At 42.2% G+C, this 27925-nt stretch overlaps 2 protein-coding genes across 7 annotated transcripts; both read left to right on the forward strand.

Annotated features, from left to right (window-relative positions):
* The first annotated feature begins 1891 nt into the window (after window positions 1–1891).
* On the forward strand, window positions 1892–17673 carry sytl5 (synaptotagmin-like 5). 5 transcript variants are annotated; one of them, XM_027031061.3, is made up of 17 exons: window positions 1897–2630; window positions 7473–7825; window positions 8150–8359; window positions 8460–8575; window positions 8693–8843; window positions 9958–10054; window positions 10240–10369; window positions 10546–10646; window positions 10873–10950; window positions 11780–11859; window positions 12214–12387; window positions 12871–12973; window positions 13058–13219; window positions 13306–13414; window positions 13506–13635; window positions 15019–15227; window positions 16166–17673. In XM_027031061.3, the coding sequence occupies exons 2-17, from the start codon at window positions 7707–7709 to the stop codon at window positions 16306–16308; spliced, it is 2112 nt and encodes a 703-aa protein (XP_026886862.2). In that variant the 5' UTR covers window positions 1897–2630; window positions 7473–7706; the 3' UTR covers window positions 16309–17673. The 5 variants fall into 5 exon arrangements, with proteins under 5 accessions (XP_081576898.1, XP_026886862.2, XP_081576897.1 ...); XM_081720771.1 differs by having other exon boundaries at window positions 7681–7825; XM_027031062.3 differs by having other exon boundaries at window positions 1898–2630; window positions 11780–11845; window positions 12209–12387.
* A 430-nt stretch (window positions 17674–18103) lies between these two features.
* On the forward strand, window positions 18104–24873 carry LOC113590773 (gamma-glutamylaminecyclotransferase C). Of its 2 annotated transcripts, none has more exons than XM_027031070.3 (2): window positions 18104–18213; window positions 24010–24873. In XM_027031070.3, the coding sequence occupies exon 2, from the start codon at window positions 24010–24012 to the stop codon at window positions 24493–24495; it is 486 nt and encodes a 161-aa protein (XP_026886871.1). In that variant the 5' UTR covers window positions 18104–18213; the 3' UTR covers window positions 24496–24873. The 2 variants fall into 2 exon arrangements, with proteins under 2 accessions (XP_026886871.1, XP_081577081.1); XM_081720955.1 differs by lacking the exon at window positions 24010–24873 and adding an exon at window positions 19398–23266.
* Window positions 24874–27925: the final 3052 nt, after the last annotated feature.

The raw sequence follows: 27925 nt of genomic DNA on the forward strand, positions 1-27925 counted from the left end.
TAGTGATAACGACTATTCATAAGACAAATTCTGGGGGATGTGCCTGCTTATAGTCCCTATCATTGATAAGACGTGGGTGTGGGTGTGCGTGTGCATGTTCCAGGTTCTTGGGCAGACAGAACTCCTCTCCACGATGCTGCTTTGCAAGGTCGCCTGCTTCCAGTGAAGAGGCTCCTCTCTCAGGTGCAGAAAAGACAAAGATGCATGCACACACACACACACGCATATTATGAATTTCTGAAAACTCTTATTTGTTAATATTAAACAAATAACCAATGGGTTATCATTGTTGAAGTTGTGAATAGATGGCAATAGATACCTATACATTCATTACACATTTATGACCTATACAGCTATTTTGAATAGAGATGTAAAATGTGTCATTTTAGGAATGTTTGGTCAGCAGGTATGAATGGTCATTGTCCCTTTACGTTTACACAGGGACTCTATATTGGTGTGGTCACACTGGATGGCGTCACACCACTACATGAAGCTTGTCTTGGTGGCCATTTTGCCTGCGTAAAATTCCTGCTGGAACACGGAGCTGATGTATGTTCTGAAATGTGACTTTCGGATTCTTTTTCCCCCACAGTGTAAATCTAATTTCTTTCCATGTATTCTTGTTGTCATAGTAAGTGTGTGTGTGTGTGTGTGTGTGTGTGTGTGTGTGTGTGTGTGTGTGTGCCTGTATGCCTCTTTAGGCGAGTGCTGTATCTGCCGATGGAGTCACACCTCTCTTTAATGCTTGCTGCAGTGGGAACCCCACCCTCCTCGGGCTCCTTCTGATGTACAGCTCTGCCCACCACCCAGCTCACCTGCTCAGGTCACCTATCCATGAAGCAGCAAAGAGAGGTGTGTGTATTTATTTAAGCACATTTGTAGTATGTTTGTTTTACATTTCTTTTCTTTTCTCCATGTGTCCTGTGTGCTACTATACCAGAGTATAATGTGTAGTCTTTGACACAAGTGGGGTAAAGGCTTGAAACTGAAATCGCTAAAATGTTTTAAGTTTGCGTGATCGACTGCATGTGAATGTATTTCAGGTTACACAGCATGTGTGGAGGTGCTGCTGTCACATGGAGTGAATGCGGATATTCATTTGGCTGGAATGGGAACGCCACTCTACTGTGCATGTGAGACACGGCGTCTGGATTGTGTGCGGAGGCTACTAATCCTAGGTCAGCATGTGAGCACATACACACATATGTTCACACACACACACACACACACACACACACACACACACACACACACACACACACACACACACACACACACAGTGGAAAATATTCAGAAAACAGCATGGTATAATTTCTTCCATAACAGCTCATAATGACCCCACAGAGAATTATAGTGATTACAGAAATGCAGTTTGTTATGCTATATTGTTTCTTGTTATTTTACTATGTTGACTAATGTATATGTTGGTTTGCATTGGTTTAGGTGCTGATGTGCACTGTGGGCATGGCCTTGATACACCACTGCATGCTGCTGTCAGAGCATGTGGTGTCATGGAGGTGGAGCTGTTGCTGGAGCATGGGGCTGATGTGAAATGTAGGAATTCAGAAGACAAAACACCCCTGGACATGGCTACGGATAATTACATCAAACATCTTTTGCAAACTGCAGGTAAGAGAAGAAACACACACACACACACACACACACACACACACACATACCCTGCAGTAGTCTAAGTAAACAGCAAAGGTTTTTATTAAAGACCACTAACTTCTTCTCTGTGTGTTCTAGGTCCTTGTTCTCTGTCACATCTGAGCAGGTTGTGCATCCGTCGTACCTTGGGCCAAAAAAGACTGAGCAGAGCCAAAATGCTCTGCTTACCACACATCCTAATTAATTATGTTCTGTATCAATAACACACACACAGACCCTACACTTACATACATATCTAGCTCCCCCCCCCCCCAGATAAACCAAAATGAAATTTTTGTATTGTGTTTTTTTTTTTTTTTTCCCGCCGTTGTTGCAAATTTCAGTACTATAATCAGTTTATGAGGAACAGTGCATCAGGCAGAACTTTTACTCAAAGTGAACAGCAGATGGCGACATATAGACAAAAGTGAAACGAGGGGACGTGGTCACATAGAAGCTTTTGAGCGTTATGTTACGCTGTCGCATTTCGGACATTTCTGTCGCATTCGGACATCGAGGCCGAAGCAGTACAATATAGTGCAGCTCCACTATATTTCAAGACATATTTTAATTTGGTATATATAAAAATTGCATAATTTTGTGATATATATATTACCTTTACACTATAAATATTGAGTATTTTCTGAAGGTGTGAGTAGCTGTATTTTTAAACACCCCATTACTGTAGTTCAACCGCTGTGTCTGCGGCGCCGTAGATACGCACGTCCGTGCAAAATGTGGACGCGCGCATAGTGGGGATTCCAGCCGTCTCTACCGAGTGTAGCGCGCGTGTGGCCCAAGCCACGCCCCCGCGCGGACCTTCTCGCGCGGCATGTGGGGGTTGCCTCGAGCTCCCTGGCCCACAGTACCCAGAGCGGCTGTGACTCTGCCACGCTGGAATATGCCACTTCACTGCACGGTAATCGCTACCCCTTTGGCTGTGTATCCCCGAACCACGCCATAACGAGACGCAGTGTCAGGTAGGATTTTTTGTTTTGTTTTGTTTTATTTTCCTAGATCTCTGTATTTGCATTCGTTTAATTAGTGTAAACCATACGACTGGCATCGCGACTGAACAGAAGACAACGGCGGTGTGAGGAGGGTGACACCGGCGTTAGTCGACAGTCGTTTATGTTGTTTATTTGTTTGTTTGTTTTTTAGAACAGCGATAATAAAGCTTTCAACTCTAGTGTTTTATGTTTCTGGTCTGTCTGAAGCAACCTATCATGTACTATTTTGTTCCATACCGTTTATGAGAATATTCCAATATAGTCAAACTGGAAGTAGGTACAGTAGCTTCAAAAATGGTCCTAAGCTATGTCTCTTACAAGAGAGACAGCTAGTCCTGGTCTTTCCCACCAGCGAGGATGTGAGAACACATCCCCGTGCCAGCTGTTTGAACAGGTGCAATGCAGCAGACATTCTTTCTTTCTTTTTCCTTTTCCCCCCGGTTCTTTTTGTTAAAAATTACATTCAGAAGCACATAATTAATCTCTGGTTTTACAGAAGAAAGTCTATTGTGCACAGGCGTTGTGTAGTGTAGCAATTAGAGGATAAAGGGACATTTAGGCTAGTTAGGATGTCTTCATTTGGAATAGCAACGGTGATATAAATTAGGGGCTGCACTACTGGGATTTATGACATTTATAATTTAATCTATTAAGTGATGTGGCTTACATACAGTCAGTTTAGAAATAAAATTACTAGTGATCGATTTGGAGTGGAGTGGAAGAGCGTTCCACAATTAAGCCCAGTTTGGTTAAGTTGTCTGATGTCTGTGCTGTGCACTTCATTTCTTCACTTCTTTCTGTCAGTAACATGTTTATATGCTGCAGTACACATATTTAGGTTGTATGAACTCTTTCTTTTTTTTTTCAACTTTGGTCTAAATGAAACAAATATACTGCTACTGCTCTGTGGGTCTGTACACTAACATATATACCCTCTCTCTTGTCATGTGTTATGGTGATCTGAATATCCAGACCTGAGAGTTAATCACGCAGCTAATCAGGTTAGAGGGAGATGACATAAATGAGTTCAAATGCTTAGCAAGTCATGCTACTGTCTTTTTCACAGACACTCTCACAGTCTCACAAGACACCCTTTACCATCCCGCAGGAATGTTATTATTGATTATGTGGAATTTTACAGGTAGGAATTTGGTATTTGTTCAGGTCCTGTGTAGGTGGGTGTGGATAGGTGTGTGGGTGTACTCTTCATCATCCTGAATTCAAGTCTGGCGTTGGCATGAGTGCTGTCTGTTTGTGATGGCAATTAGACTGCTTTCTGCTTTGAAAACACCAAACACATTAGATTACTCTTTTGGATGTGGCTTGGGCCTCAGATAAACCAACCAGTCGAGTTAAGGCAGAAGAGAGACTGCATCACTGTAGTCTGAGAATGGGTTTGTGTGTGATTTCTTTGTGTGTGTGTGTGTGTGTGTGTGTGTGTGTGTGTGTGTGATTTGTTTTTCCTAAATCACAAATATATTTAATTCTTCAACATGTGCCTGCCTTGATCCCTTACATCAATCTTCAGTTAGTTCTGTTTAAGGAGTACATCTTGATCTGGGGAAATTGGGGCTTTTAAAATAAACAGGAAACACTGCAGTAATTCATATTTCATATTCCCCCACTCCATTTCACTCCCTCTATATGAATTAGGCCAGGAGTAACCTGTGCACTATAGTGGGACAGTAGGGTAGTTTTAAAATCAATATGGCCACAAGCTTTTGGAAGACTTAGAAACTATAGTGTTAAGAATATAAGGACTGATCATGCAGCCACACAAAACTCTGGCTTGGGTTTCACCCTTTGAGCACACATCTCTTAATTGCTTTAATTTACTCTGTAATTCTGCCAGCCTTCACCATATACTGCTATGATATAATAGTACTAACTTCAGGAAGAGTGAAACATTGTTGTCTCGATGTGTGTGTGTGTGACAATACAAATACAGACTATTTACATACAGAAAGGATTTTGAAAATGAGCCTGGAATTTTCAGCATTACATTAGAAGCAGGATATACTGTATCCATTCATTAAAATAGGTTTTTCAAGTACTGTTTTACCTGTTATTTATTATCTATGAACTATGATATTAATGGAAATGTGAGAAGAAACATTTGTTATTTATTATATAGCCTACATGTAATACTTCCAGTGTGTTTACTATTTCAGTAACCTTGGATGATTGAAAAAAAATGCTACTGCTTATTATTTTGGTTTCAATTTGATCTCTAAACATTTAGGTTGTGATCATGAATTCTGGTACTAAAACTGATCCACTTATTCTAATGGAACATGAAGCCATGTCCCTGTATCTAATGAAACATCCAAAACAGATGTGAAGTGAATGGAAGTCACTTGAAAGTTTCTTATAGAACCATTAATGGGTGTTGTACTCTGAATATGTGCAGCCTAACAAGGTGTGTGTTTGTGTGAGAGAGAGAGTTTATGTAACTGAAAATAGATATGAGTAGTTTTGTACTAAATTGACCAGATAGTGGTACTAGGGAGACAAAACGGGTTGTCATTCTGTTGACATGGATCAGAAATCCCAGTGGTTATTGGCCAATCAATATTATAGTAAATCATGTTAACTGAAGAATGTGTCATTGTAGGGGTTTATGTGTGTGCTATTCTGTTCTGTTGATTCTGGCTGTAACGGTCCAGCAAAAAACCAGGGTAATTATTATGTATGTGTAGGGATCTGTGTTTTCTGTAGTGCAGTGGGAGTAAGGAAGCAGATTTAGCGAAAGTGAAATAAGGATGCTGACCGTCTCACCTGTAAGAGTTCTCAAGTCTTGACTTGTGTTATATCCTGACATACTTCCTAATGATCTGCCTGGAACTGAACCCCTGCTGTCTGGCAACTTGGGTCACAAGAAGCTTCTTTATCATTCCATGCCTTTTTCCTGTGGCTCCTCTGACATGTTACACTGATTTTTGTGTGTGTGTCTTTGAGTCTTGCATTAAAGATTCAAGTAATTGCAGCTGGAATGGGAGTATGTTGGCCCAGAGTGTTATGGCAACCTATATATGCATGTGCACACATGTGTATGTTACATATATGAGTTGGGAGATATTGCACAACAATGCATACCTAATAGTGCTATGCTAATCTTCGTTTCACGGGACCGTTTTTCTGTGGTGTTTTTTTTAAGTCGTGGTAATATAGCCTCTACAGAGTCATATTAAAGATTCATGAACCTCATGTCCATAATGCCTTGCATTTTGTGGTGAACGTGTACACAAGAAAAGATAAGCTCACTGACCCCCTTTGTGGAGGTTTTGGCATTTAACTACATTTCCCATAAACCTTGTGATATTTGTCACCTCCTTCATCCTCTTTTTCATCTGCTTCACAAGAAGCCTAAGTGCTATTGAAATCAGGGTGCTAACAGTTGGTATGTCAATGCTAATTGTTCTCCCATAATTATTGTGCATCTATCTGGCATGTGGGCTTGTGTTAAGTAACATCTGAGCGGTAAGGAGATGATTCATGTGCATGCGTGTGTGTGTTTGCGTTTGCCCAGGGCACTGTGTACATATGCAGGTGTGTGCGTGTGTACACAAGGTGGGGGCAAGTAAGACAGCATACTTTGTGTAACCGTGGAGATTGTTCATTGTGGCCCAACAGCAGTTACGTACAGGAACATTTACTTATTTTATTCAGTATTTGATATCGCTAATACGCACCTAAATCACAACTAACTCCAGATGATGTAGTTGCAGGCAGAATGCAGTCAATTACAGGTTGCTCTGATACCCTTTATCTCTGCATCTCCTTATTTTCTCTGTGTGTGTGTGTGTGTGTGTGTGTGTGTGTGTGTGTGTGTGTGTGTGTGCATAGCAATGATTGTGTGTTAAATCCATATTACTTTTGCTTCACATCCTCCTAGTGAGCGAGAAACTAAATGTGACAGGCACTTCAACATACACGCACACACACTCACACACACAGAAGCTAATGGCAATTTGTCACATCAATTCTAACTATACCATCACCTCTGAGAGGTACGGAGACTGTGTGTATGTGTGTGTGTGTGTGTGTGTGTGTGTGGGTGTGTGTGAGAGAGAACATGAGTGGGTGCTTTTGCTGATGTGTGTGATGATGTGAACAGCAGCAGTGACATGATTATGCTGAGGGCCTCTTGAGACAGACACAACAAGAGTGACATCTCCCATTACAACAACATGGTTTATAAAACGAACAAAACACACACAAACATCGATATACATGAACAGTCTAACCTCAGTATAAGCCCCATTCCTAGCACTGACATCAGACAACTGGATTAAATAGTTCTTTCAAATCAATTCACAATTTAGAGCATAAAATAGGAAACTTAAATCTATATTGTCCAATGGAATCTTTCTGGCTGTGTTCCTGTCAGTACGGATATGCTTCTATGCCATCCACACTGCCTCACTCAGTCAGTTGTTGACTATCACTCACTGAATAAATACATTTAGGATATTTAAGATTAGAATATTTAAGGAAGGTAAGGCCATTTTACAGAAGGATGGTTGTGTATAGATGCATGAAAATACACACACTTACTCTGAACATTGCTTGTGATCTCACAAATTAAACTTGTGTAGTTGCATAAGGTGGGGCTTTTTGGTGTGTAGTTCACTGACTATTAGCTTGGTGGTGCTAAAGTTCAGCTCTACTCCTGTTTCCCTTTATTCTCAAACCTGTAGAGACCGTGTAACAGGGTTTGCACTTAGAAATGACAGCACTTCAAAGAAATGTTGTGATTGATCTATTTTTTGATCCAGGTTATGTACTAACAGATTATTTCTGATTGAATAGAATGGCTACAGACTTATACAGGTAAAAGTGCACTGGGATAAAGGACCAAAACACTCAACAGACCAGTGGCAGAAGCTCCAGAATGAGTCACATGACATGAAGTGGCGTGACATTCCACGCTGAAGACTCTAATGGCATGCATTAAAAGTTTGCTTTTACTTGCCACATGCTTTGGCTGATCTGATTCTACGGGTCCTCGCTGCTTAAGTGCCGTGATTGGACATCTTCATTGTCATGGCGAAGATGACGGAAGCCCTCAACCTGTCCTTCCTCCTGGAGCATGAGAGGGAGATGATCCTCAGTGTCCTACAAAAAGATGAGAAACTTCGCAAGCGGGAGGAGAAGCGCATAAGGTAGCTCCTCTCTCCTCTTGTAGTGTCTGCCTCACTGTGAAACCTGATGAGAATTAATCATGGAAAGCATGTGAATGAAAATGTTTATCTTAATACTTTTACTAAATAAAACTATAATTGTATAGTTCAAAAACTATTTGAGGATTTTCATATTCTGCAGATACAAAATAATGTGGAGTGTACAATATGGCTCATAAAAATTGAATTAAACCATCAGAACATCACACCTTGGCCACTGTGGTATGCCCAGTCTTTTACAGTACCAGTCCCGCTAGCGTTGGCAGACTTTCGTGTGAACAGTGAGTGGTCTCTCCCTCTCTGCAGAAAACTGAAGAATGAGCTATTAGAGCTGAGGCGTGCGGGCCGGCGTGGCGAGGCAGCGCAGCGTGAGTGTGGCGTGTGTCTGCGCGCTCTTGGTCTCGTCCTGCACAGGGGCAGTGTGTGTGTTGAGTGTCAGCGCCGCGTCTGCAGCCTGTGCACCACTGTCTCACCCAGCAGCAGCCGCAGCATGTGTGCCATCTGCGCCAAGACCGCGTGAGTCGCCACCCTGCCCAGTGCAGAATTCATTCGATTCACCAGGAAACACCACCCTGTTTCATTAGGGGTTGAGCTGGGTGTGATGGGTTTCTTTCAGAGAGCTGAAGGTGGTCACAGGAGAGTGGTTTCTTGAGGAACGAGCCAAACGCTATGACCACAGGACAGGCCCCAGCAGTGACGTGGTCAAACAGTCCATTCTCAGCATCCAGCCAGGTGAGAATGACCAGACTTGTTTCAGTAATACTCTTCGTTCCTGTGTATGATCATTGCGTATTTCACATGGGTTTATTACAGTTTCCTCATTTTGCGAATGTCTGCTTTTGTTTGGAGATGGCCACTCTGGTCAAAGGACGCTTGGCCCATCCGGGCTGGACCAGCTGGCTCCAACCCAAACCGAGCGCCCAACTACACCCCAGTCTGAACAGTCGGCCACGCCACAGTCTGAGAAGAGTGTGGGGAGAAATTTGGGCAAGAGAAAAGGGTGAGGGAATATACTTGCGCCACAAAGAAACAAACAGCTGATGAATGTCGGGATGATGAGCGTCGGGAACATTGAAAAAGCTAAAACCTGCAGTGCAGTGCAGGGGGACTCCAGGATAGAGATGCACTGTGTGGAGATACGGAGTAGCCCGTTTTTGGGAGAAAAACAATGCCTGAGACTCCACCCTTCCTCCTTCATTTTCACCCCTTCTAACTGTCTCCTCTCAGCTTACTGTCTTTTTTGCCCCTTTCTCTCTCCATCTTTTGGTAGGGGGCTGGCTCCTCTCATATACAGAGGCTGAGCAAAACTCCAGCCCAAAGTTCACCCCTGTTCTAACATCTGTTGAAATTGTGATCGTTACTCTGGAGTGTATAGTTTGTTAATGTATGCAGAAAATGCACTGTTTGCAGAAACATGTAAATGAGGCCTCTAACAAATCACTAAATCCTAAACTTTACCAGTCCCTGCTGTTCCAGATGAGAATTCTGTCTGTGGGGATTATTTGGATGCTCCAACAAACATGAATACTTTTTCAAAACGAAGGAGACTAATCTGTAATTGTCATATTATGTGTTCACCAGTAAGTTTTAAATATATTGCAGTGCATATTGCATTCAAAAAGTGGAGCAATCTAGTATTTTGCCTCGTACCTGCGCTCCTGCTTCCTGCTGTGATACAGGTGCAGGACAGAGGCATGCTACCTGGTGTGGCCCCTCCAGATATCTTGACTACCGGATGTCCAGGGATCATGTACCAACCAGGGTCCAAATCTCCCCTCCCCTCCCCACGTCTGCTTTCATTGATCTCATTTGATTATGAATATTACTATCTAGTGTTGCCCAAAGGTGGAAGGGTTTCCCTTCTGAGTCTGACTCATCTTGTGGGTTTGTCTGTATGCCCCAAGGTAGTTCTCTGGCTAGCTATTCAGGGGTCAAGGGCTGGATTCCTGTAATTCTGGTTTGAGTTCATAAAATAAAATTGATTGGAATTTCGAATTGAATTGAAATGAAGCCCTACCAGTATTGTGAAATACAGGTCTTTATGACTCATGTCTGTTTGATTATGATGTGTAATGTAATCTGTTTTTGAAGCTGTTTGTGTCTCTTGGGATCAGAGTCCTAGCTGTAGAGTCATCAGGGTTACCGACCACACCCAATAACATGCGCTCACAAGGAGGCCGATCACCGCACCAGGCAGAAGGGAGGAAAAGGGTAACCACCCTCCCACACACACCTACAACACACACACACACACACACACACACACACTAATATAATCACACTCACCCGGACATTGGTGCTTGTGCAGTACAGAGCACGCTAGTATTTACAGGATGTTTTTTTAACGCGCGTGCGTGTGTGTGTGCGTGTGCGTGTGCGTGTGCGTGTGCGTGTAGCCTGATGGGGCTGAGAGTGTATTGAGTCTTCACAGCAGTGACAGTATTCCTGACAAAATTGGCAGTGGGCAGAACCGATCAGACTCAGTCACACCTTCTATCGCTGTGTCCAGAGCTTCTCTTTCATCAGGTATCTCCATAGCAAGCATCACAACCAACTCTGATGATAATATACAACAAGGGGCACACAAAGACAAATGTTGATTTTTAATTGCTAAGAGGCTATGTATAATTATGTAGGATAGATCATAATCATAATGTCTGTCTCACTTTCTCCCTGTCTGTCTGTCTCTCTCTCTGTGCCAGATCGCAGTCGCTCTGAAGTTGACCTCAGTAATCCAGGGGAGGGGTTTAATAATGACCCTCTGCCTGGCCGCTCTCGTTCAGTTCCAGGACTCAATGATGCAGTATGTTGTCATCCCATACAGTACTAATAGGTTCTTCAGCCATTTACTCTAAATGGCAGCTCAGGAGGATTGCTTTCTTTATTCTAATAAGTAGTAAGGGATACTTGTGATTGGATAGGGCTTACTTAGGCTGCACTATAATTGCTTGATAATCATAATTGCCAGGTTAATGGGAGTGGCTAAGGCCCTCACATAGTGTTTGATGACATTTGTGCTTGTATTGTAGGACTCAGATGAAGACATTGATGGCCTGATGTCTGCCCATTATACAACCACCCGCAGTGTCTGCAGTGCTCAGTCTGTGGTACTGCCTCTTTTGCAATCACACACTCACACAATCACACACGTGCACACACACATGTGCACAAACATACAGATACATTTATTACTGTGTTTAGCTGTGTGTGTTCTATGTTTAGCTAATATAAATGTAAACTTTATTTTTGAATGTATGCTTACATCATTTGGATACAGGTGTATCTCTGTGTGTGTGTATACCTTATATATGTTAGATATTTCTGCTCCGTCAATATCTAACACAAGACAAGCTTTCTTGTTTTCCATCTTGGGAGACACACACATAGATAAGCACACCTTTTCATTTTTTTCTTCAACAGACACTTAAACAGATAGAGCACAGACAGAGCACACACACACAGGGACAGCACATACACAAAGAACAAACACGGAGCGTGCACACACATATACACACAACAGCACACACACATCTGGCATATGAATACAGAAAGACTTAATTAAAAGTTAATTTAAAACAGAAAAAAAAAGCACAGGTGGGCTCTTTGAAGGGATTGTGAAGTATCTCATAGCACATAGTCTATAAATGCTAAATGAGTCATTATACTGCAGGGAATGAAATGTACCTGGGTAGAAGACAAAGGTAGATTGTTAAAGGAGAGCTTTTACTGCACAGAGAGACGAAGGGAGACCATCAGATAAACAAGCTGTTTAATAGAAAAAGGAGATATCCTGGTCTAAAAGGGTGTTGGGACATTCTCCACAACAGCAGACCATCTTTCTTTTACTCTCCTTTTGATCACTTCCTGCGCTCCTACTGCTCTTTCAGTCCGTCCCTCACTCCTTTCTTTCGCTCTGCTCTGTCTGCCTTCTCCCAGTCTTCCACTCCAGGCTCGGAGCGAAAGTGGGGCTACCTTAATGTGCCCAACTTGGATGCCGAGACTGTGAGTGCTCTCGTGTGGGTGTGCCTACGTTTGCTCGTTTGCTTGCTGTATATCACAGCTGTCTCTGTCTGTAACACACATGCGCGCGCGCACAAACACACACACACGCACGCACAAAAACACACACACACACACACACACACACACACACACACACACACACTGTATGTACATACATATGCCACATTTGTGTTGTAAGTGTAGGTACCTTTGTATAAGCAATAAAACATTTTCAAAGCCTAAACTTTTCAAAGCATAGTGTAGATTTTATAAAACGCCCTCAGCACAGCCAGGACCATTTTGCTGGTCCTGAAAATGCATGACAAAACACATAATGATGAGATGTTGTAATACACTCTGCAGAGCAGTCTGAACAGTATGATGAGCGTGTACAGTGAGACAGGTGACTATGGCAACGCGCATGTTTCCGGAGAGATCCTGCTCACCGTCTCCTACAGCTATAAAACAGGAGCACTCAACATTCTAGTGCGCGAATGTCGCTGCCTAGCAACCGGTGATGAGAGGAGACAGCGCACTGACCCGTAAGGGCCTACAAGTACACATGCAAATACACACACACACACACACACACAAAACATGCCCATACATAGGCATGTGCACAAACACATAACTTATACTGTGCACATAATATGTAGAGATGGTTAAATATTTCACTAAGTCTTTGATTTAGCATAGTCACAGCTCATTTAAAGCCCCAGTCAGGAGTTGCTAAAAGAGCCCAGCTTTTAACACTGGCTCTGAGTATACCATCACAAAGCACAATCCTCACAGCTGTGTGCAGTTCTGTGGGCACGGCTCTGAAGTACTGATGGGGCTTCACAGCCTCTGTTGTTGCAGTATTAATTTGACTGCATGCCGTTGTGTTCGTGACTGGGCCTTTAGATGGTGGGTTTTAGTGGTCAATACTGAAAATAGAATATTAGGTATGTAATAATGTTGAGTCCTAACTGTGTGTGTGTGTGTGCGTGTGTGTTTATGTATGTTTGTCTGTGTGTATTTTGCAGCTATGTTAAAACATATCTCCTACCAGACAAATCCCGACAGAGCAAACGCAAAACCAGCATAAAAATCAACACCACGAACCCAGTATTCAATGAAAACCTAAGGGTGAGAGACTGTGCGTGTGCGTGCGTGCGTGCTCGCTCGCGCTTTTGGAATTGTCTCTGTGTGTATAACACTCTCTCTCTGTAGTATGTGGTGAGTCACTCCCAGCTGGAGACGCGTACTCTGCAGGTGTCCGTGTGGCATCATGACCGCTTCGGACACAACAGCTTCCTGGGAGAGACAGAGTTGACCTTTGACTCTTGGGAGTTTGACACTCAGATAGAGGAGTGGTTCTCCCTGCAGCCCAGGGTGAGACATGCATAACCAACCCTCCCCCCCCTTCCCCCTCATAATATGCTGGTAATCATGTGTCCTCTGATGATGGGCTCCTGCAGACCGAGTGCTCTGCAGACTCTATGATGCAGTATAAGGGAGAGCTCACCGTGGTTCTCAAGTACATTCCTGCAGAGAGGAACCTCTCACTTCCACTGGACCAAATACAAGGTATTATAGTGAAATATTCTTATTAACTCAGTGTCTTGAAGTCATATCACTATAGAAAACACTGTTCTCCACTGTTCTATCTATCTATCAGTGAAAAGGGGATTTCTGAAAGGGAAAAAGAACATCACTCTCCCAAAAGGAGGAATGGTGGAGCTGTTGGTTAAAGAAGCCAAAAACCTGACAGCTGTCAAATCAGGGTCCTCTGACCCTTTTGTCAAAGGGTAAATGCAAACACCCAACAACACACACACTTGTAACGTTGGCCCGAGTGCCGCAGGGCACCGGGCAGGATGCACAGGATGCACAGGGTGCACAGACGTGGTGAAACGTTTATTAACGAATAACATAAAAGACAATGGTGGCACTCACACATAGTAACAACGTTAAACACGCCTAATCAGTGCTTGGAGTTGATCACAGTTTCTGTGTTTTTGTTTGTCTATCCTGTTTTTGAGGATAGACCACAGGTTCTGAATGGGATTGAGATCTGGGGAGTTTCCTGGCCATGGACCCAAAATTTCAATGTTTTGTTCAACAAGCCACTCGGTTATCACTTTTGCCTTGTGACATGGTGCTCCGTCATGATGGAAAAAGTATTGTTCACCACAAAATTGCTCCTGGATCCTTGGAAGAAGTTGCTCTAGGAGGATGTTTTGATACAATTCCTTATTTATGGCAGTGCTTTTAGGCAAATGGAGAGAGTGCCCTTGGATGAGAAGCAAGCCTACACATGAATGGTCTCAAGATGCCTCACTGATGACATGACACAGGACTCATGGTAGCGCACACCTTTTCTTCTCCGGACAATCATTTGTCCAGATGTCCCAAACAGTCTGATGGGGGCTTCATCAGAGAAAATAACTTTACTCCAGTCCTCTGCAATCCAATCCCCATACTTCTTGCAGAATGTCAGTCTGTCCTTGATGTTGTTTTTCTTGGAGAGAAGCGGCTTCTTTGCTGCCCTTCTTGCCAGCCTCCAAAAACCTTCACCTCACTGTGCGTTCAGATGCACTCACACCTGCCTTCCCGAGCAAGCCCTCATCCAAGGGAGTGAGTTTGCTCAAAACATTGCCTAAGAACACTGCCATGAATAAGGAATGGTATCAAAAGATCCTCCAAAAACAACTTTTCCCATTGATCCAGGAACAGTTTGGTGATGAACAATGCTTTTTCCAGCGTGATGGTGATAACCAAGTGGCTCGATGAACAAATCATTGAAAGTTTGGGTCCATGGCCAGGAAACTCCCCAGATCTCCAACCCATTGAGAACCTGTGGCCAATCCTCAAAAAGAGGGTGTGATCGACTCCAAGCACTGATCAGGCAAGAATGGGTTGCCATCATTCAAGATTTTGCCCAGAAGCTGATATCCCGCATGCCAACGTGAATTGCAGAAGTCCTCAAAAAGAAGGGTCAATGCTGTAAATATTAAGTATTTGCTTAAACTGGATGATTAAGTATTTGCTTAAACTTAAAAAAACTTATGAAATGCTTATAACTGTAGTTCACTATACCATATAAATATTTGACAAACAAAAACTGAGGCAGTAAACTTTGTGAAAATCAAAATTTGTACCAGTCTCAAAACTTTTGGCCATGACTGTAGATACTTGCTGCCTGATGACAAGAAGAGCACGAAGCACAAGACCGCGGTAGTGCGACGCTCAGTGAACCCGCGCTGGAACCACACCTTCACCTACTGTGGCCTGCAGCACAGTGACCTGGACAGCGTTTGTCTGGAGCTCACCGTCTGGGACAAGGAGCCTCTCGCCAGCAACGTCTTCCTCGGGGGAGTCCGTCTAGGAGCTGGGACTGGTCAGTCTTTCTCTTGTATGCGGGTTTTCTTCTCTTTCTGTCCTACTTTGTCTCCAGCCTCCACATCCAAACATTCATTATTTTTTAATATCCAGGCTTACTATTTTGTTATGCAGTATGCTTTTCAGTGTTCAAAACTTATAGCATGTATTCACCATTTACTGTGAATGATTTAGTAACACTGAAAGGTGTGTATTTTGAAAAGGAATGAGAGTCTAGAAACACTTGTCTTTTTGTGTGTATTAGCTTGGAATGTAAGAGTATAAAATGTGAAGCTCTACATTTTTCACTGTAACACCAAAGACAAAGCACATTCTGCAAGCTTTTGAGCTAGTTCCAGGGCCATTTTCCATGAGCCTCTTCACGGGACTTGGCATACACTCTTATACAGAGCAACTTAAAGATTTAGCAAAATGATAGTAGTTGTAGTCCATGGGATCAAACCCATGACCTTGGTCTTACTAGCATTACACTACCTGTTCTACCAGGTGTTGCTCGATTGATGTAAAATATGTACTAAATCAGTGAAGTTTTAATACAGTACCCAATTAAATCAAACTGCCTGGAGCCCACAATGTACTGGCATCTACAGAGCTGACAAAGGTGATGAATTTTTCACTAGTCATTTACCTGTGAAATGGCTCCAACTAACTACATCTTGTGAGTCCAAAGATTCCCATACCCCTTTATCCATTCACTCTATGAAATAGCATGTTGAATAACATCCATTAATGAAGCATGAAATAATCCATCCATAATCCAGACTGGCAGGGTCAGTGTGGCACAAGATGTTTGGAGGGGCTTTTTTTTAGCCTCTTGCTTCTGAATAGATTCTTTCATTAGTATTTTGCCTCTGTCATTCACTGACAAACAGAAAGTGGCTGCGTTTCCTGCACGCAAAAGGCGGCTGGGCGCTGACTACAGGTTCTGATCTGCAGGGCTGAGCTATGGGAAGGAGGTGGACTGGAATGATTCATACGGGGAGGAGCAGCAGCTGTGGCAGCAGATGATTGACAACCCTGAGGTCTCCCAAGAGTGCACGCTCATGCTGCGGTCCAGCATGGCCAAGAGAAAGACATAGAGGCGGCAGTGGGCAGACACACATTAATCATGCAATACTTGTCAAGATCCTTCCACTCCTCACCACCTTAAAGAAAAAGTGCCCTTTGTGTACACAGATAGAAGCCACATTGTCATCCACCCACCCCTACAAACACACACACACACACACACACACAAACACACATATATATATAGTCGTACAGATCAGCTGTGACCAATCACTGCATCTAGAATGATATTCAAGAATATGACCACACACTGTCAGTTGATTCAGATGCACCCTATATACAGGCCTGTGTCACCCTAGTACACTAACACACATCATGCATATACAAACATTGCCAGAATGCTGAAGAACTTGACTTCATACAACAAGGCCATGGCTGTAAACAGTGTCGTTAAAAAGGGCACAATGTTTAAGGTGAAAACTTACAGCAAGATATCAGACACACAACATAATGAGGGCACAAATTTGAAAATTTGCACATTGCACAAAACATTGCATTCAAAGCACAGACTTATTAGGCACAATATAGACATCATGGTACTCTGAATTCTATTCTGACATAGACACAGAAAAGCCTTTTTTTTTTGTTTTTTGTGAACATAGAGAATCTCTGCAGATTTACTGTGGTCTATTTTCATGTGTGGTCTATTTTCATGTAGCGATGACACCTCAATGATGAGAAACCAATCCCACCTCAGTGAACTCATCCAAACCCCCATTTCAACCCTGCATGCCTTGGGGTGGGGGGGAGGTGGTTCATGAGTGACAGATCTGAGTGTTCTGTTTATCAGATCATCTTCATGTTTGGATGGAGACAGGCATAATGATTCCAGTCTTGGATGTTTACTTTTTATGGAGTTCAAAGCCTGACAGAGAGGAAGAGAAAGTATTTAAATACATTTGCACAATGTGCAGAAGCACACATACATATCCACCCACATACACACCCACTGAAACACACACCACTGATGCCCAGCAGAGTGTGGCAGCCCTTATTCTGAGATTTGAGCTGAATTCTAAAAATATTCAAGCAGACATGCTGGAGCCTTGGTGTCACTGTGAGATTGTTGAGGTTTTCATGAACAATCATTCCTTTTGTTTGCCTTTTGTTCCTATTCCACACAGCAAGCCTTAAAAACACTACATGACATCAAATTTCAAGCCTAATTGTTGTTACAATCTCCTGTGCAGTGTTTATAGGGTTTTATGAATAGCAGAGTTTGGCTTCTATATGTTAAATGTTAACCCACCGTGTGTGGTGTTGCCTGACTGTAAAGCAGTTAGACTCACAGCATGTTCAGTGTTTATGTGTATATTATCTTCTCTGAGCAGGGACACGACATGATCCATAGATAAGAATGAATAAACTCTATATTAACCTTATTGTAATTAATTGTCAAGTCATTTCATGAAGTACCAGTTGCATTTTATTGGCAGGTACTCATGTGATTGTATACATATAAATTTGTGTATGCATATACATGTGTATACATTTATTGACACATGTATGCTAGCAAATATGTCAGGGGTAGCCCAGTGAATAGGACATTGGGCTATCAATTGGAAGGTTGGAGTTGGGGGTTCAAATTGTGGTTCTGCCATACAGCCACTATTGGGCCCTTGAGCGATGCTCTTAAATGTCTCAGATCCAAAGGTGATGGAAGAGTTACCGCATTTTCCTCTCAGATAGGCAATTGTCCTACAAAAGGCCTATTAGCCATTCCGCTTTGGAAATAGAAATGTATTATTCCGTTGGTCTACTAGTGACCTTATTAAAGTACTAGGTTACTCCTGACTCAGTGTCCCACGGTTAGGTTGCGGTAGGTTGACCCTATAAACGAGGACATCTTGCGGTGGCATACGTGTAGATTAAAGCAAGGTATTTTTGGCGGAAGCAAGCTGGACAAGTACATTAAGGTAAATAAAGTATACGCTTTTTTGCATAAATTTCTCCACAATTATACAGGATATTTACGGTGACCGGTAATAACAATCGCGCAGCAAATGAAAAAACGTTCTGCAATTACTCAAAGCATATTGATGAAAATGATAGCACATTCGCTACACTTCAGAAACGCGAGTCAAATTCATGAAGCTTGTACAAATTCAGAAAACACTTTATTGAAAATGACAACATGTGTGCTACATTTCGGAAACGCAGTTCATATTTAGAAAACATCCTACTTTCGCGATGCGGGAATCACCAGCTAAACTGTCAAACTTGAACGAAAACGTAGCCTATGTTGTAAATTAGTAACACACTCTGAATGTAGCTAGCTGTAGTATATTGGTTGATAGTTTTGAGTTGCCATGGATATCAGTAGACCTATTTGTTATGTAAAAAGTAAAAATCGGTCTAAAATGATTACGCTAATGCGTATCAAAAATTGGCGACGAGGATCAAAATGGACGTGAGGTATAATCTGGTCATCATCATAAGTACTATGGCACAAACTGGAAGGCCGAACGAATAAAAAGCTGAAAATGTGGAACTATACTAAATTACTAATGAAGTGGATGAAGACAAGCAAGTTGCGACGTTGTGCAGTGCCGTGGGCGCATCGACATATGGACGTTTGCGAAATTTGGTTCAGACAGATAAGCACAAAGACAAAATATCAGACAGATTGCGGAAATCCTAGTCGCTGAGAGGTTTTGGCTTCAGTGCTGCATACAAAAGCCTCATATAAGAGAAGAGTAAGAAGCATTCATGAAATGCAAGGAACTCTTGAGCTGTGACATGGTGTATGTTATAACCTGCATCTGCCTTTGAAATTGGAGCTGTTATTCAGCATGCCATGCCAAATGGGGAAGAGCACCCAATTGCCTATGCTTCCCGAACAATGTCCCCAGCCAAAAATAAATATTACCAAATTGACGAAGATGTTCTATGCCTGATATTTGTCTTAAAAATTCCATCCTTCTGACAGATCATAGACCCCTGGTGACTTTGTTTGGGAAACACAAGAACCTTCCAACAATGACTGCAGCCTGTATCTAAAGATGGGCCATCATACTGTCAGCTTGTGATTATCACATAGTATACCAACTGTAAGAGTACCACTGTAACGCTGATGGTTTGTCATGTTTCTCCTTGCCAGAGACAAGTGATGCTGGAGTGGAAGTTGTGTCCGCAAACATAAATTTACACATTACGCAAAAAGAGATGAGCTGTCAGTGGAACAAGATTGTGTTTTATGGGACACTAGGATGATAGTCCCTTTCAAAGAAGAGCCTTTCTGAGAGAAATTCACTCAGGGCATCGTTAAGATGAAGTCACTGGCTTGCAAATATGTCTGGTCGCCTAAACTGGATTTTGATGTTGAACTAATCTGCAAAGGTTGAGTGACCTGCCAGTCAGAACAGAAAATGCCACATGAAGTCCCACTTGATCCCTGGGAGTTTCCAGATGAGTGTTGGAAAAGGTTGCATATAGACATTCCTGGACCATTTCTCAACTAGATGTTGATTATTGTGGTTGATGCATACTCAAAGTGCTTGGAAATATTTCTTATGTCACAAATGACTGCATAGTCAACCATCACCAGTTTGAGGAGATTGTTTTTTGCATATATCCTGCCAGAACAATTTCTTACAGACAGTGCAACCACATTTACATCTACTGAATTCCAGATGCAGAAAGCAGAATGGCAACCTGAGATCCAGCAACTAATGGGTTGGTGTAAGGCTTCCGACAGGAACAGGCAGAGGTATAATGCAATTGCAGGAGGCGGTTTATTAAATGGGGGAAACACAACACGAAGGGTAAAACAAACAGAGGGTAAGGGGTGCTGAGGGTAATACAACATATGGTTGGAATACACAGAAAAGCAATGACGACGACAACAGTAAAACGGGCATAAGGCAAACCTGACAGGGAGACGTAACTTACCACAATGACCAACAAACTAGAAGACAGAAACACAGGGCTTAAATAACCCAGACAGACACTAAACAGACTCAGGTGAACATAACAGGGAGAACTAAAACACGGACAGGACTGAAGGAACCTACGAGGGGTGGAGAAAATGAAACCAAGCAGTGGAACAAGGAAGTAAATGAAAAACAAAGATACGACAGAGAGAAATAATAAACAGAGGCGCTCACCTGGACGAAGGGAGGGGAAATTATGTTAAAATGCTATTTGTCGACTACAGTTCAGCATTTAACACTATCATCCCCTCCCTACTCACTACTAAGTTGGGAGATCTAGGACTGCATACATCCCTGTGTGACTGGATCTCCAACTTCCTAACAGACAGACCACAATCAGTATGGGTGGGCAACTGCGCCTCATCCACCCTCACCCTCAGCACTGGAGCTGCTCAGGGTTGTGTCCTAAGCCCCCTGCTCTACTCACTGTACACCTACGACTGCACAGCCACTTCCAGCTCTAACATCATTGTCAAGTTTGCTGACGACACCGTTGTCGTGGGTCTGATCTCGGACAACGACGAGAGGGCCTACCTGGAGGAGATTAAACACCTGGAAAACTGGTGCCAGGAAAATAATCTCCTCATAAACGTCAGTAAAACAAAGAAGCTGATCGTGGATTGCAGCAAGAAGCAAGAGCGGCACTACCAACCCGTGAGGATCAGTGGAACCACGGTGGAGAGAGTAGATAGTTTCAGGTACCTTGGAGTTCACATCTCGCAGGATCTGTCCTGGTCCCGCCATACCAACTCCCTGGCAAAGAAGGCTCGTCAGCGTCTTTACCACCTCAGACGCCTAAGGGACTTCAGACTGCCCTCCAAAGTACTGCGGAACTTCTACACCTGCACTATCGAGAGCATCCTCACGGGGAACATCACAGTCTGGTTTGGGAATAGCACCAAGCAGGACAGATAAGCACTCCAAAGGGTAGTGCGTTCAGCAGAGCGCATCACTCACACGGAACTTCCTGACCTGCAGACCATCTACTACAAGCGGTGCCAGACCAAGGCCAGGAAAATTGTGAAGGACCCCACCCATCCCAACAATAGACTCTTCTCTCTGTTGAGGTCAGGGAGGTGCTTCCGCTCCCTGAAGACCAAGACAGAGAGGCTGAAGAGAAGCTTCTTCCCACAGGCCATTCGGGCCCTGAATCAGGGAAACTGATAAACTGTGGGGACCACCACCACCATGTAACATGACTGTATATCTGTACATCTGTATATATAGATTTATACTCAATTACCCTGTTACACAACAACTGTAGATATGTTATTATACAAAATGGATCTGTACATTCTGTAGATTGTGTACATATATACCCAACCATATACATTGTACATTGTGTATATAATCATAATATACATATATTGTACATACATTGTTAATATATTTTGTACATACATAGAATATATATATTTATCTGCATATATATATTTTTCTCTATGCACCCCTGTTTCTCTTCCTCAGTTTGGACAGAGCACTCTCCACCATTTCACTGCGAGTTATACTGTGTATGACTATGTATGTGACGAATAAACCGAACTTGAACTTGAACTAAGAGTTGGCAGAGTGACGTGTCTAAAAATTTAAGTTGGCCATGAAAAATCAGACTGTTGTTGATGGGCATGTTAATGATTAGACTTCTTTGTTCATATTACGCTATCACACAATGCCAAACTGCAACACAGGACAGTCACCAGCTGATGTGTTTCTAGTATGCCACATTCTTACACAACTTGACTTGCTCAAACCAAACATTTGGTATGCCATCCTTCAGAAGTCATATCTGCAGAAAAGTTATCGTGATTTCCATACTGTGGAGAGATCATTTGAATTGGATGAGCCGATGTCCCTTTTGTAATACTATGGGAGGTGGTCCAAAGTGGTTACCTGGTGTACTGAGTAGACAGACAGGCCCTGTATCATACAGGGTTCATTGGCTGTACTCGTACGGAGATCAACTAAAACTGCGTGTTCCTCCAGAAACACCACAGCTGTCATTTGAAGACGCCACAGATCTGACAAAGAAAAAGGACTTTGATTCAAACTGGCTTTCAGGGCCCATGTGAGCCCTTGGAACCTCCATAGCCTCCAAACTCAAGTCCACTGGCTTTGAGGCACTCAAAAAGGGTTATCAGAACACCTAGATGTTATAGCCCTTGAAGAGGCAAACACCCTAGAACACTGATGTTATGTTAAATTTTAACTAGTTCATGTTGGGTGGCTCAAATCTAAAGAGGGAGGTAATGTAGTATATTGATAACTTTGAGTTGCCATAGATCTCAGTAGACTTGAGCTTTGTGTTCTGCACGTGATGTGAAATGACCTTGGTGTTGCAAGAGCTCAACAGTAACAAGTTGGTCTAAAGTGATTTATGCATGTGCATCTCGTTAATACATCACACTAGCTAACCAGGTAATAAGATAGAAAGTTAGTAGTGTTAAATGGCATTTTTATCAGTTTCCTTTAATTAATTAAGGCAGTGTTCTGTACAACCTAGCATGCAGCCCATGAATAGGCCAGTGGTAACTTAGTAGTTACAGTACTTGGCTAGTAATCAGAAAGTTGCCACTTCAAACCCCACCACCCAGTTTCCACTGGTCAGACACTGAGCAATGTAAAAATTCTGTATTAGCCTATAATGATTTAACAGTGGTCAATATAATTATTTACTTGGTTACAGCTTGTCTCATAGGAGTCCAGCTGCATATCCTCCAGAAATGGTTGTGTCGTGACTGGATTTTTTAAATTTGCACTGCATTTTGGAAATATTGGGCATGTTTTCATTTTGATTAATGTTTTGTGCAATTGCAACGCTTTTTTCATTTGCAGTGCAATGGAGCATCACAGCTACCGTAGGAGGTTGCATTATATACATGTATTTATAATGTATGGTACTTATGTTAATTATTTATTCAGGATATATACACTTATTTATAATTATGTATATATTATGCAAATTTGTGAATAATGAAATTTGCAATTCCCAATATTGTTTGCTTTTCAATATATATGATTTCAATTTTACAAAAGAATCAATAAAATGTTTTCCTTATAATATGGAGTGTTGGAGAAGTCCTTTATTTGAATGTCTAATATTGCCAATCTAGAAGTGATTAACTCTGTGACAGGTGACAAATGAGTTTGATCCAGATCCACTTCGTAATTTAGTGGGTGGCACATAGTCACCACACTGTTGTTAAATCAATCAAACAAACAAATAAGACATTAGGGTAAAAACAAAAAGCATTAAGAAAATCCACACAGCCAAAGCACAATAACAATGACCCAAAACAAAGATTTGTTAAATTCACTTGTTTTCCATGTTTTTCAACTGCAGTGGTACTTCCCATTTTTTCCTGCTATCATTTGATTTCATTTAAAGATGTAGGACAACTTCAGTAAGATTACTAACAACTATTATCTCTACGGTAGGCTCTACTGTCTTATTTAGAGAAGGTTCTCCCTGTTAGTGTTCACATAAAACTCAAATAATAAAACTTGTCATATCTAAATAACTGTTTAAGAACTGTTATCCAAGACCTGCACCAGCAGGTAAGATAGGTAACTCCTGCAGTTTTGCTAAGCATAAGTTTAATAATTTCAAATTTACAAATTCACCCTATCTGATAACATTCCTATGAATTATGATATATAAACATTTTTGAGGCAGTCATGTTTGATATGACTAATAATAGAGTACCTAAAGACTGTTATGCAAAACAGTTGTTTTGTTTCTCCTGAAAGGGGATTGTTAACTTTGTACTCCCTGTTGGACAGATGACGAACATCTTCGTGTATGGAACTCTAAAAAAAGGCCAGCCCAACCACTACAGGATGCTCAACACTGCCAATGGTAGGGCCGAATTCCTTGGCTGTGCTCGCACCATCGACAAATATCCACTGGTGATAGCAGGCAAGTACAACATCCCCTTCCTTCTTAATGTTCCCGGAGAAGGCCAGAGGGTCCAGGGAGAAGTCTACAGAGTAGATGACCAGATGTTGAAGTTCCTGGACTGGTTTGAAAGCTGCCCACAAATGTATCAGCGTTCACAGGTCCTACTTGAGCTGGAGGACTGGGTTGGAGAAGGAGAAGATGCTCTTAAAGTGAGGAGTACCTTTCAGGCTTTTACATATAGTACTACCACTTACAAACCTGAGTGGCTCCAGAATTCAACTTTTGAAAGCTACGATTCATATGGGAATCACGGACTACGGCTTGTGTCTCGAGAAGCCAGAGATTTGGACTGGCATAAGCAAATGTGAGAAGCCTAGGGTGGTGACTCCCAAACTTAGGAACAGGAATACATCTGGATCTTTAGAGCTGTGACAAAAATAATTCCTTTAGTTTTGGAAAAATTGTTTAAAACACTTTATTACTAGTTTATCCCATTAGTGCAGCATTACCTAAGATCCAGTTTGAATCATTAATCATGTATGTTCTTTTAGATTTAAAGTGGTGACAAAAAACAATCTACATTTTATCCAGTGAATCATCAGTAAAACATTTTCAGTAATTTTTTGGAACCATAGGTTTTGTCTTGTTATGTATAAAATATAATTGGTTTGCAAACAAAATGTCTTACAGATGCATATAATTTACACATATGAAATATTAAAAACATTAATTTACTGAAAAACAAATGTTTGGAATTTCTTTGGTGTTAAAATAATGTTTACATTTATTTGTGTAAGCATGCAGTTAATTTTGTCTAACTTTGTCTTTCTCTTTTTTTAAATTAATGTGTTGACAAGGATTCTACTATTAGAATCTTTAGCCTATACAGGTGCCCTTCTAGACCTTGATGAGGTTGTGACCTGTATATTTTGTGAAGGCATTGCAGTGTCAAAGACCATTAATGAAAAAGCACTTGAATCCTCCCTCCCGTTGCTGGCCCTAGTTGAGATGCTTTCCAGCACCACCTGGTGGTTTGTAGGAGTACGGCCCCTTCTTTTCCATGACTTTGAGGGGCTGTCCAAACTAAGGCTGTCCAAACTAAGACTGTCTTTGGAAGAATGCCTGGCAAGGTCCTTTACCATGCAGAAGCAGGTTGGATAGACAGTCGGCAGTGTAGATTTCCCGTCCTGTTTTGTACTGAATGATGTACATGTATAACATTAGCCTAGCTGACCATCTAGCTGTGCGCATGCCCACTCTACCATGACCTTTTGAAGACAACAGTGTGGTCAGTGGGCTGTATGCAATTTAAAGTATCTCCTGCACAAGTTCTCCATCTTTGTGTTCCCTACACACGTTAGTGCCTTTTTTTATATGGTAGAGTATTTTCTCTCAGCTTGGGTGAGTGTGCGTGATGCAAATGCTACAGAATTCTCAGTACCATCGGGATGTATCTGCGTAAGCACAGTCCCAATACATAGTCTGGTGATTATGGTGAGCAGCTCCGGATAAAACAGAGCAAGAGCAGGGCTGCTAATTATGAGTTCCTTGACCCTCTCAAAACTTTGCTGGGCTTGTATTCATGTAAATGAAGCAGAACTCCTAAGCAGACTATTGTGTTATGAATTTTGCATACCAAGAGGTAAGCCCCCAAAAATGATCAAAGGCTGAATACATCCATAGGTAGTGGAGCTTGTGACACTGCTGCCATGTGTGAAGCATCAGGCTACAATCCTTTTGCTGATATAGTATGTTCAAGGACTGTTCCAGTTGCCTGATATGACAATTGACAAGATTCAGCCTAAGCCTGGCCTGCTCTATGCACTGCAGTGCTGCTTTCTTATTCTAGTCATGTTCCTCAACCATCGTCACTGAAACAATATCGTCCAGTTAGCATTGTACTCCTGTCTGAGTCTTCAGAATGATAACTATCATATGTTGAAAACAGCTAGATGCTGGAACTAGTCTATACAGTACAAGCTTGAAACGGACAAGGCCATCATGTGTGTGAAAAGTGTTGCTCCACCCAACTCTGCAAACATTTCTTCCATGTTATTTCTTCCATGTTATTCCATAACATTTCCATGGCAGAGGAAAACTGTCAATTACTACTCCCTTGTTCAGCTCTCTTAAGTCGACCCAGTCTGAATCTGTCTTTCTTACTGATGATCACTATTAGAGAGACCCATTCAGATGCAGGCTTTCTTTAACTCTGCTGAAACTGCTTCGACACTGAACTCAGTAGGCATTGTAATTTCTGCTGCACAGGCTGGACATCTGATAACATTTTCATGTGATGAAGAAAGCCCTTTTCATAGCTGAAGCAATTTCTTGTATACTTGCCAACTTGGAGACTGAATGGTCATGTGGCGCTCGACTGACAATGCCATTAACTATCTATAACCGTAACGCTGAGAATAAGCCCCTGGCAAGCAGCGCAGAACCCTGCTGCACGATATATAGTTTTGAGGTGTTTTTCTGATGATTGAACATTTACGTTGGTCTTCAAACAACCGTCAACATGTATGGCATTACCCCCAAACCAGGTTTAACTTTGGTGCAGAAAGGGCAGTGTGGGAGGGGAAAAAACTGCTTATACATTGAGATGGGTAAAATGAAAACAGCTGAACCTGTGTCTAATATCAGTTCCAGTTTCTGACCACCGCCAGCACTGACCTGCACCAAGCACGTTAGTTTTGCGCGTATCACGCGCCTCATGCTCAATGGTCACTTCAGAAACTTTCTTGGTTCCTCGACACACTTTAGCAAAATGTCTTGTTGCAACTCCTGCACAGAGTGTCTCTAGCAGGGCATCCAGGTGAGCTAGCAGCGTGCTTACCGGGACCACATCTGTGTCATATAATTCCATGCGCAACATTCAATATGTCACGAGCTCGCTGTGTTGGCTTGCCTTTTCCGTGACTCGGACGTAGCGTGCCACTCTGGTGTACCCGTCAACACCTTAGCTTCCGCCACAGCAGTTTATCGTCACGGCTTTCTTAACCTAGGTTTCTCTTCCCATGTTCATATAAGCAAGTGTTGCCTGGTATGGTTATTGTTTGTCTATCTTATTAAGCCCGGTTCAGTGTATTCCCCGCCTGTCCTAGTTTTACGGCCCATCGTTGTTCTCCGTTAGTCTTTCCTTGGTGTTTTTCTTTTGTTGCCTAGTTCTCGCCCTCACCCTATTAGCCTGTTATTCTTCTGTTTTGTTCCTTCATTCTATTCTGTATCGTTTCCCTGGTTAGTCTGTTTCTTTTATTAAATGTATTCATTTATTCTATCCTGTCTGTTGTTCACATTATGGCTTCCCTAGTTTGTGATTCAGTTCCTTCTCACGTCCGAGCCGTTGTCACTTCGCAAGTGTATTCGCTCTCTACCTCCCAAATGTTACACACCACTAAAATGTGAACTCAGGGTGACATTTGAACCTTTTTAATGCAACGTCTCACAACGCTATTGTGTCCTTCTAAGCCATTATCTTGTCTATTGTGTTTGCCTGCTACGTATCATTTTTGGATTGTATTTTGACCTCGCCTTGCCTGTCTCTGCTGATCCTGGTTTTTTAAATGGTCGTACTCTGTATCTGTGATTTGGATTCTATCAATCATGTGGCTTTGCCTGCATATGCTTTCTCTTTGTCTTTACAATTTTGCATACAACTGGCGGATCAAATCAAGTCTGTTGATTGTGTAATGGTCAGTAGTATACCTGGGCTCCTATAAGAACATTGTGAGCTCTTTTGTTTTCCACTGGGCTCAGGCTAAATTTCCCCTACCAGTTTGTTTCCAAGTGTGTAAT

Source organism: Electrophorus electricus, chromosome 9, assembly GCF_041902795.1.
Source record: "Electrophorus electricus isolate QZ-2024a chromosome 9, ASM4190279v1, whole genome shotgun sequence".
Lineage (NCBI taxonomy): Eukaryota > Metazoa > Chordata > Actinopteri > Gymnotiformes > Gymnotidae > Electrophorus > Electrophorus electricus.